This window comes from Mus pahari, chromosome 12 (genome assembly GCF_900095145.1).
Source record: "Mus pahari chromosome 12, PAHARI_EIJ_v1.1, whole genome shotgun sequence".
In the NCBI taxonomy this organism is placed as follows: domain Eukaryota; kingdom Metazoa; phylum Chordata; class Mammalia; order Rodentia; family Muridae; genus Mus; species Mus pahari.
The window spans coordinates 32,807,730-32,817,667 of NC_034601.1; the positions used below are offsets into that span (position 1 = coordinate 32,807,730).

The window sequence follows — 9,938 nt, forward strand, 5'->3', positions numbered from 1 at the left end:
TGTTAGAAACCTCTCAAAGATGGAGGGCATGCCCTCTGTTCCTTTTAAACTCATGCTATATTCCTTGTGTAGGTCACAGACTGTTATCTTCATTGGTTTTTTTGTTTGCTCATTTGCCTGTTTGCTTGCTTGCTTGCTTACTTGCTTGCTTTGCGGCAATGTCATTTCACTTCCTAGACTCAGGTGACCTTCCTCATTCAGAGCTGGAGGTACAGGGGTGCTCACCACCATAGCCAGCTAGATCCTCATGATATAAGCCCTGGTTGATGGAACTCTCTGTGCAGCTCTGGCTGGCCTAGAACTCACATTGACCTGCCTGCCTCTTCCTCCCATGGGCTGGGATTGCAGGCATGTGCTGTCATCATTCTTTAGTTAATATGACACTTATCAGATCTATGTTTAAATACATTGAAGTGATTTCCTTTCCTTATTTGAAGAAGCCTGGAGAACTATTTATATGCCCTACATTGGCTACTAAAGTGTACCTTAGGCTGAAAGAATGGAGAGTGAATCTCTTGTGTGGATCTACTAGGCTAATTTCGAGTAGATAAATGTTCTGGGCTAGGAGGTTTCATCAGGCAGTCTAAGCTTTGACTGGCATACAAAAAAATATATGTATTTGAGACAAAAATCAAAAAACAAAAATACACAGAAAATTCTTGTTTTTTCTTTTTCTTTCTTTTTTTTTTTTTAAAGATTTATTTATTTATTATATGTAAGTATGCTGTAGCTGTCTTCAGACACTCCAGAAGAGGGCGTCATATCTTTTTACGGATGGTTATGAGCCACCATGTGGTTGCTGGGATCTGAACTCTGGACCTTCTGAAGAGCACTCGGGTGCTCTTACCCACTGAGTCATCTCACCAGCCCCAAATTCTTGTTTTTTAAATTCATATACAACCAAATGGATTAACATTTCTGTTTCCTCTAAAGAATAGATACTATTGTGTGCCTGCCCTGAGAAGATTTAAGGTCCCCTCCTTTTTTTTTTTTTTTTAATTAAAAACAGCCGTTACAGTGTAGTTCACAAAATGCCGTACATAGTCTGCAGAAACTTCTCATCTTGTATAACTGGAACTTTGAATTCCCAAATGGCATTTAATGTGAAAACTTCTCTGAGAGTGGGTCTGTGGGAAGCCAACTTATGCAAGCCACTTGCTTGAGATAAGCCATATGTGCACAGGCTATTCTGCAGGGCCCTAACAGACAGACTGACAAAAGGCCCAAAGCCATTGTTAGAAAGCGCTGCCTAAGACGGAAACAATGAAGCAAACAGAGAGTGGGAGCGACCTGGATGCTAATTAAGCATCTGTTGCCTTGCTTCTGCTTGCCATTCCCACCCAGAACCCTGGGCTCCAGTTTGCATTCACAGTTGCGAGTTCTTATAGAGCCCTGCCCCAAACATTCAAGCGTCAGGCCTCCTGAAATCCACACGTGGCCCTGGACTCTTAAACTTGAGGTAAGGCGGTGGCTGGGAACACACACAGGCAAAGGACTCTTAAGTGTGGGGTTGGCACACATGCTTCGTGTACCGCCAAGCAAATCAGGCCAACTGCTGAAGAGCGTCTCTCCCCCTTCCTTGTCTTTTCCTGTCCATTGGTGCGCTTGCACATTCCTTTTCAAAGCTGAAGTGCAGAGACTGCATGGGGTCATGTGACAGATGCTCCAGCTAGATTTTAGCAGCTGGAAGAGGTTTCATTTTCTCCTCCGAGTTCTCCAGCTTTTTTATGAACTTGTATTCCGGGAGAGCCTCTGAGAGGCCCTGATAGTCTCATGAAGTTTCCGTGGCTAATTCTGGCGAAGCAAGGAGACCCTTTCTCATGTCAACAAAGCTGCTCTACTACAGAGCTGTGGCAAATGGAGCTGCACATCCACCTTGGCATAAGCAGGACAGAGTGAGAGGAGAGATGGGGTGGGGTGGGGGGCAAGAGCAAAGATGATGCTGCTGACCCAGTTCCAACTGGCGAAACAATGACACTGCATTAAGCCGACATGAACAGCTTTGCTTAGGAGCGTCCATCCTTGCCAGAACCCATGTTTTGCAGAAACTGTTTTACCTCACCAGGCTTTTTAGAATCCTTTCAATGTATATTTTAGGCTGTAACCCAGAGACTCGGGCACAGGATCGCCTCTACTGGTTTTTTTGTTTTTTTGGTTTTTGTTTGTTTTTGTTTTTTTTCCAAATAACTTTCTTTTTTTTATTTGCATGCAAAAACTAATAATAATTACCAGTTTGTAAAACCTTCGGCTGAAGATAATATGTTCCTTGGCTTTGGTTTGTAGAAAGATAGGATGGTATATTGGAACAAGAATGGATTTGAGAGCTGGAGGCTAGGGCCAGGGCATAATGAATGTCATTTTAGGGGCAATCCTTATGTTAGGATCTCAGATCTGGGAGAGCTTAGTGTCACGCTCCTTTTAGAGAGAATAAATAAATAAATAAATAAATAAATAAATAAATAAATAAAAAGAAAGAAAAATAGCCCACCAAGATTGCCAAGCAGTGCTTAAGAGCATTTGCTGTCTTTCTAGAGGACCAGAGTTTGGTTCCCAGAACCCATGTGTGCTGGCTCATGACCACCTGTAACTCAAGCTCCAGGAGATCCAGGACCCTCTTCTGGCATCTTTGAGCACACACAGTTTATCCTCATACAGATATACAACACACACATACACATACACACACACACATACACACACACACACACACACACACACACACACACCAATTTTAAAAATAAGTTTAATTGATTTAAAAATTGCTATGCAATCACACAGCATCGTTAACATGCGGAAGCTGAAAGTTTTCAACTGGTAAAAGGCATTCATTGGCCCAGAAGAATTTGTAGTGTGAAACTAGCCGTGAGACGAACTCTTCAAAGTCTAGCTTGCCATACATGTTCAGAAAACAACATGGAGACAAGTCTTAGCTACGACTTCCTAATGCTTTTCTATTTGGAGGCTATGTTAGTTTCTGTCAACTTGACACAAGCTGGAGAGGAGGGAACCTCACTTGAGAAAATGCCTCCAGAAGATCAGGCTGTCAGCAAATCTGTAGGACATTTTCTTAACTAGTGATTGATGGGGGAGGGCCCAGCCCACTGTGGGTGGTACCATCCCTAGGCTGGTGGTTCTTGGTTCTATGAAAGCAGGTTGAGCAAGCCATGAGGAACAGGCCAGTAAGCAGCCCTCCTCCATAACCTCTGCCTCAGTTCCTGCCTTCAGGTTCCTGCCCTGCTTGAGTTCCTGTCCTGATGATGAACAGGGATGTAGAAGTGGAAGTCAAATGAACCCTTTCTTCTCCAAGTTGCATTTGGTCATGGTGTTACATCACAGCAATAATAACCCTAACTAAAACAGCGGCAGATATTTTGTTGAGTTTTATTTATTTATTTATTTATTTTGCTTGGTTTTTTTTTTGTTTTGTTTTGTTTTTTGTTTTTTTGCTTTGTTTTGCAGTTTTGGGTTTGTTTGTTGTTGTTTTAGACAGTAATTTTGTTATGTAGCCCACAACAGCCTCAAACTCAGTATCTTTATGCCTCAGTTTCTCACGGGCCACCATACAGGTGTTTTGTTGGCTTTTAAAGCTACATCTAGGTGTTCATGCTTCAAGAACATAGCCCCTATTAATACTTCGTCCATCATGAGTCCATTCAGATCTGTGTGTCTGTTCACACGTTTATAAGAATGGACATGCCTGAGACCTTGTATGGAGACGGTGCACAGGCCAATGTGGTTATCGTTCCCAAAAGTCGTCATGACTGGTGACAGCGTAAACAGTGAAAGAATTGCATGCCATTCCTGTGCCAGGCCTTGCAGCTGGCCCCTCTGCCTGCAGCGCCCTCTCTTGGCCTTACTTGAGAAGGGACTGTGGAGACTCACGGAGCAGGTCAACGTGTGTCCCTTTCCTGACTTGCCTGTCGCTGGTGCTTCCACGGAGCTTTGCTGAATCCCAAATACCCCTGCATTTGTTACATGCAACTGAAAATGCCAGCACCTGAACAGGAATGGTCAGGACAGATGTCTGCAGAGGCTTGCACTGTTGTGGGTGCTGAGTTAGCATCAGTATGTCAGCCCGTGGCCTAAGGCCTTTGCAACTCCTGACTGCTTTAGACTTTATAGCCAGAACCAGCCACGCCACAGAAGCCCACTTAGGACTCTAAGGAACTTTCCAGCAGCCTTAATGAATGGCTCCTATACTTTGGTTTCTCAAAGATGTTGGGGCCTAGTGGACGGCTTTGAATGGCACAAAGAAATGCTTCTTTAGAGGAAGTGTCCTTCATTGCTGACCTTGACATCTGCAATCGAGCATACTCACTGTGAGGAGGTGACGGGATGGCTTTGAGCACCACAGAATAGACATCCTTCCCACACTGGCAGATCCTTCTGCCTGTGTCCCCGGCGGGTCTACCCTCCTCTCCCTCACGCCTGCATTTCTCCCTGAAAGGACAGAGCCGGGCAGAGCTGCAGCAGCCAGGAAGGCTCTTCTGCAATGCGGCTCAGGGCTGTGTGAGACAAAGAGAGAGATTGCCACCTATTGACAGACATATCACCTGCACAGAGAACGCTTGTGTAACCAGAGGCTCCTCCATCTCCGCTCTATGAAAGGCCCTCCAGGGGTTGCTGGGCCCTTTGCATTTTGCATCCTGTCAGTTCCGCACTAGTGGTACCTTTCCACTGTCATTGAGACGGGGAAGAATGGGGACATGACAGTCCAAGGTGATGGTGACAGCATTTCACAGGGGAAACTGAAAATAAATCACCCCCTGTAGTGACAGCCACTTCCTGTTACACAGCACATGGTGTGACTCAGTTAATTCTTGAGACAATTCTAACCTTCAGTGTTTTATGTCTGCACTCAAGGAAGGAGGTTGCAAGAGAATATCTTACTCGTGGCAGATAAAGAAGAGGGTTGGGTATGAGTGCTACATATGGGATCTAAACGCCTTACACTTGCTATTATAACATCCATATTCCCATTATAGTTTCCCTAACCTTAATGCATATGGATGTAAGAATAAACCAAACATAAAGGAATCATGCGCCTTTGCTTGGAGGAACATACAACTCAATCGCTTTTTGTTACTGGGCCTCTCAGGTCAGCTTCCCCACCTGTAAAAGACAGATAATATGACTTGGGAATTAGGAACATATATAGTGTTTTAGTAGCATCAGCCATAGTAGGTCACTTTGAGGGACACCAGGTGTTTATAAATGGATGCTTAGTTACCTGTGGGCTAAATAGAGGTTTTTCTCATTTTTCTTAGTTTGGGGGACTTAGGCAAATTATTTGACCTTTCGAAGTCTCAAATTGCTCGTTTGTAAAATGGAGCTCATAATCAGGTCAGCCATGCAGTAAAGTGAAATTCTCTGTGTGAAAACATTCACATTTTTAATTGCACTCTTCAAGTATTGGTTGTTAGGGCAAAAGAAAAAGGCATTCCTCTCCAAACATACGTCTGTGAGCTACCTCTGCACATGACTTGTGTTGAATTCAGATTCCACATAACAGTGTTTATTAGTAATATTTACCAAAGTGGGAGGGAGGAGGGGGTAGCTCGTTGGGTAAAACACTTGTGGCCAAGCCAGATGGCTAGAGGTCAATCTCTGGAACTCACCCGATGGAAAGAGACCCCCCCACACCTCCCACACACACAAGCCGTTAGGACCTCCACACACTTGCCCTGACATGTGTACCCCACACACCAATAACTAAACAATATATATGCACATGAGACAAGATGAGGCTCTGAACTCAGCAGGATCTTCTGCAAGCAGCCCTGTAAGGTGTCCCCATTGATCACACTCGCCCCCCCCCCCCATCTACTCCTGCCCCACAGATGAGGAAATGTGTAGTTTGAAGGATCAGAGGGACTAGTTAAGTACACACTGGGAACATTTGAGTTTTTCCTTGAACGCAGACATGTGCCCAAGCTCACTGTTGTGTGCATTTGTGTATCTTCAGCTCCCGTGGTGGGCCCAGGGGTTAAAGTGTTCAGCTCGGGGAAGCTGAAGAGGCCACTGGAATTGTCTTTTATAACAATGAACAATCTCTTTTTCTATTCCCTTCTGGCTCTGCTATTTGCTCAGAGACACAGCTCCCACAAGAGGGAGAGCCCTGTCTGAAGAGTTTGCTCAATTTTATCCTCCCCTCTCTGTTTAGGAAACAAAGATCTAAATCCGCCCTCCAACCTTCTGGGAATCACTTCCTCTTTTCTTCACTGTCTGCCAGCTTTTTTGAATTCTCCTTAGCAACATTTAAAAAAAAAAAAATTAGTTTAGCAACAGCATGTAAGCCAATGAGTTCTGAGCATGCAAATGAGTTCTAGACCAATGAGAGCACTGCATGGCAGGCAAGGGGGCTTATGGGAGACAAGAATAACCTGGAATTTGCAGAGCGGCCTCCAAGTGGCAGCAGAGCAGCTATTTTGGACCCATCACCTCTCAAACCTCGACTTTGTTTCCGTGTGTGTGTGTGTGTGTGTGTGTGTGTGTGTGTGTGTGTGTGTGTGTGTGTGTGTGTGTGTGTTGNTTTAAAAAAAAAAAGAGTTACAAGTGAGGGTATAGATAGTCCAGTGAACGAACATGTGTTCAGCACGCATAAGAACCTGTGTTCAGTTTCCAGCATTCTCCCTCAAAGTTAACTTGAAAAAATAAAAGATGTTATTAGAAGAGTGAGGAGGAAGATACCTTAACAAAGACAAGGTGCAAACAGTTAAGTCACAAAAGAAAACAGGGAGACTAGAGAGGTGGCTTAGTGATTAGGGACACACTGTTCTTGCCAACGGCCCAAATCAATCCCCAGCACCATGCCAGGTTGCTCACAAAGGCCTGGAACTCCCGGTCCAGGGGATTTGATCCGAGGCCTCCTGGCCTCCTCAGGCGCTATAACCCCCCCCCCCCCACACACACACAGCCTCAGGCGCTATAACCCCCCCCACACACACACACAGCCTCCTCAGGCGCTATAACCCCCGTTTAAGACATTGACTGTTACAGTAAGCCTTGTAGGTATATGAGTTCTTTAGATACAATGTAGGCAAGGGCTGGAAACGTGGACTTTGCTGTTACCCCAGCCATTCCTAGGCTTCTTCCGTCTTCATTGTTTCGTAACCAGCTCCCAGCTCCAGCCCAGTCGTCTAAGGCCGGGAAGCCCTGGGTAATTCTGCCAGCCCAGCCTAGTGGAACAGAGGACCCAGGGGAATACCTGTCTTTGTTTATCCACCACTACCACAGAGCTGGGGTGGGGGTGGAGGTGAATGATGTGGGAGTAAAGGAATGTACCACCAACAAACCAGTCCTATCAAAATCCACATGTGGCATACAGACCTTCCTCTCCCTGCAGTTCTGTAACATCTGTCTGAACAGGAAACCTGGCCAGCAAGAGGCTTGAGGGCCATTCTTCTCTCTTTGGGGTGGGTTTGGTCCTCTTCATCTTGTAGCCTAGGTACACACAGAGAGTGGCTGAATATCATAGCATATCCACGTGGTGTCCATCCTTCTGTCCTTTCAGATGGTATTGCGGTAAATACCTTGGTGTTAAGATGTCTGGACGTAGCCAGGCGTGGTGGCGCATGCCTTTAATCCCAGCACTTGGGAGGCAGAGGCAGGCGGATTTCTGAGTTTGAGGCCAGCCTGGTCTACAAAGTGAGTTCCAGGGCAGCCAGGACTATACAGAGAAACCCTGTCTCAAAAAACCACACACACACACACACACACAAAAAGTCTGGGTGTGTCTCCAGTGTTTCCATTTCTTCCTAGCTTAGATTTCTCATCCTTAAAGAGACAGTTAAGGTGTGGAATCTTCAGAAAGGGCCATCCCTGAGAGTCACAGAGTTCATGAGATCAAAGATTGACCTGTGTATCTCTAGCCCTTAGCATAGTGCTAGCTTTATCACAAATGCTCAATCCGTATTTTTTATTTTTTTAATGAGGAAGGATGCAAGAAAGTCACTCTTGCTTTGCTCTTAGGGGAACAGTCTTCAGTGCCTGTGAGCCTGATGCTAAAGGATAACTTTTGGCACACGGAGGCCCCAAGCCTGAAAGGTCATTACCACCACTGGTTCATCCTGTGGTGGGTTCATCTCAGTAACGCGGCTTCCTTTATGATCTGTGTTTTAGGAGGAACCAAGAAGCAAATCCAAGATCTGCGCCAATGTGTTTTGTGGAGCTGGCCGGGAATGTGCCGTCACAGAGAAGGGGGAGCCCACGTGCCTCTGCATTGAGGTGAGTCCTGATGTCAGGCACGGAGGAGAGTGACTGCTTAGCGGGTGCTCGAGAGCTAGCTCAGGAGGAGATGCTCTTGCTGCCATCAGAAACTTGGGACGTACACAGATGGCTGGCGTGCCAGCAGGAGTCGCTGACCTTGACTGCAGTGCTGGGCGAGAGGAGGCAAATCTATGGAGTTCACTGACCAACCTTTCTAGCCAAATCATGAGCTCCAGGCATAGTGAGCACTCTATCTCAGAAAGTTATACCGAGAACAACCAAGGACAACACAATATGGATCTTTGGCCTCGATACACACCTGAACACCTGAAAAGAAAAAAAAAATGATGTTAGCAAGAAAATAGATCCAGTCTGGTTGTCCATCAGCATATGAACAGATGATGGAAATGTGGGACATATAAACAATGAATTATTATTCAGGGCTGGAGAGATGGCTCAGTGATTAAGAGCACTGACTGCTCTTCTAGAGGTCCTGAGTTCAAATCCCAACAGCCACCTGTGGCTCACTACCATCTGTAATGGGATCCAATACCCTCTTCTGGTATGACAGTGCACTCACATACATAAGATAATATTTTTTAAAATGATATAACGGCAGTGGTGGAGCATGCCTTCAATCAAAGGCGTGAGCCACCACGGCCCAGCTAACAACTTTTCTAAACACAAGAGTTTCCCCTAGCTGAGCCGTGGTGGTGCACACCTTTAATCCCAGCACTTGGGAGGCAGAGGCAGGTGAATTGCTGAGTTCAAGGTCAGCCTGGTCTACAGAGTGAGTTCCAGGAGAACCAGGGCTACACAGAGAAACCTTGTCATGAAAAACAAAACAAAACAAACAAACAAACAAACAAACAAAAGAGTTCCCCCTATTTTATACAAAATAATATCTCCACACATAGGTCTGTGCAATTTACTTTGCAGCCTTTGGTGGGCCATGGCAGCCACCCAGGAGCAGCATAGATTTTTTTTTTTTAGCTCATTTTAAAACAACAGCATAATATTTAGAAATGTAAATGTATTCATTCATTTCCTGAGAGATGGATATGTAAGTGGTTCTCGGGTTGTTTACCACCACAACAATAGTATCATTTTATAAATACCCTTTATTATTTTTGAATTGATGGCCACTGGGCACCTTCTGGGTCAAAGGATATGCAAATTTTTAAATTATCAGACAGAGTGTCAGCTTTGAGTTTTGTTTTTAAGTGGCATTTGAAAGGCAAAATAAGCCTTTGAGAAATAAACAAGACTTTAATAAATGTTCATTCTTAATGTGAATGTGAATACAATGGCCGTGGGCTTTTCTCTTCTCCCTTCTATCAAGCTGCCCTATATCCTGAAAATGGGCTAGACCCTAACTCATTGCATTTAAGGGAAAATGTACCAACTTGAAACCTAAAACCTGATCCTGTTAGGATCCCTTCACGCTGGAGGTCTGCGTTAGAAGTATGCATGCTACCATGTGGTAACATAAATTAGATTAAAAATCTGACTTCTAAGCTCAGCTTGTCCATGGTAATCGTGTGATTCTAAGCAAGCAAATTCCCAGGAGTGGCTATAAAGATACACCCATGTTGGTTTTGCCTAGCATAGAAAACATGGTGAGCACCAGTAGTAAATGGTGACTCAGTGAATAAGTACAGTCCACCTTTCTTGCCTTGAAGGAGTCGGAGTCACATCCTGGCTCGGGACTCTGCTTTTTCTTAATACCT

The 9,938-nt window shown here is 44.9% G+C and overlaps 1 protein-coding gene across 1 annotated transcript in view; it reads left to right on the forward strand.

The window, feature by feature from the left end:
* Nucleotides 1-9,938, forward strand: part of Fstl1 (follistatin like 1) — a 50,831-nt gene that overhangs the window by 26,527 nt on the left and 14,366 nt on the right. Inside the window, exon 3 of the mRNA XM_021209599.2 lies at nucleotides 8,122-8,226. Within this exon, the coding sequence (XP_021065258.1) occupies nucleotides 8,122-8,226 (105 nt within the window). The remainder of the gene's footprint in view (nucleotides 1-8,121; nucleotides 8,227-9,938) is intronic.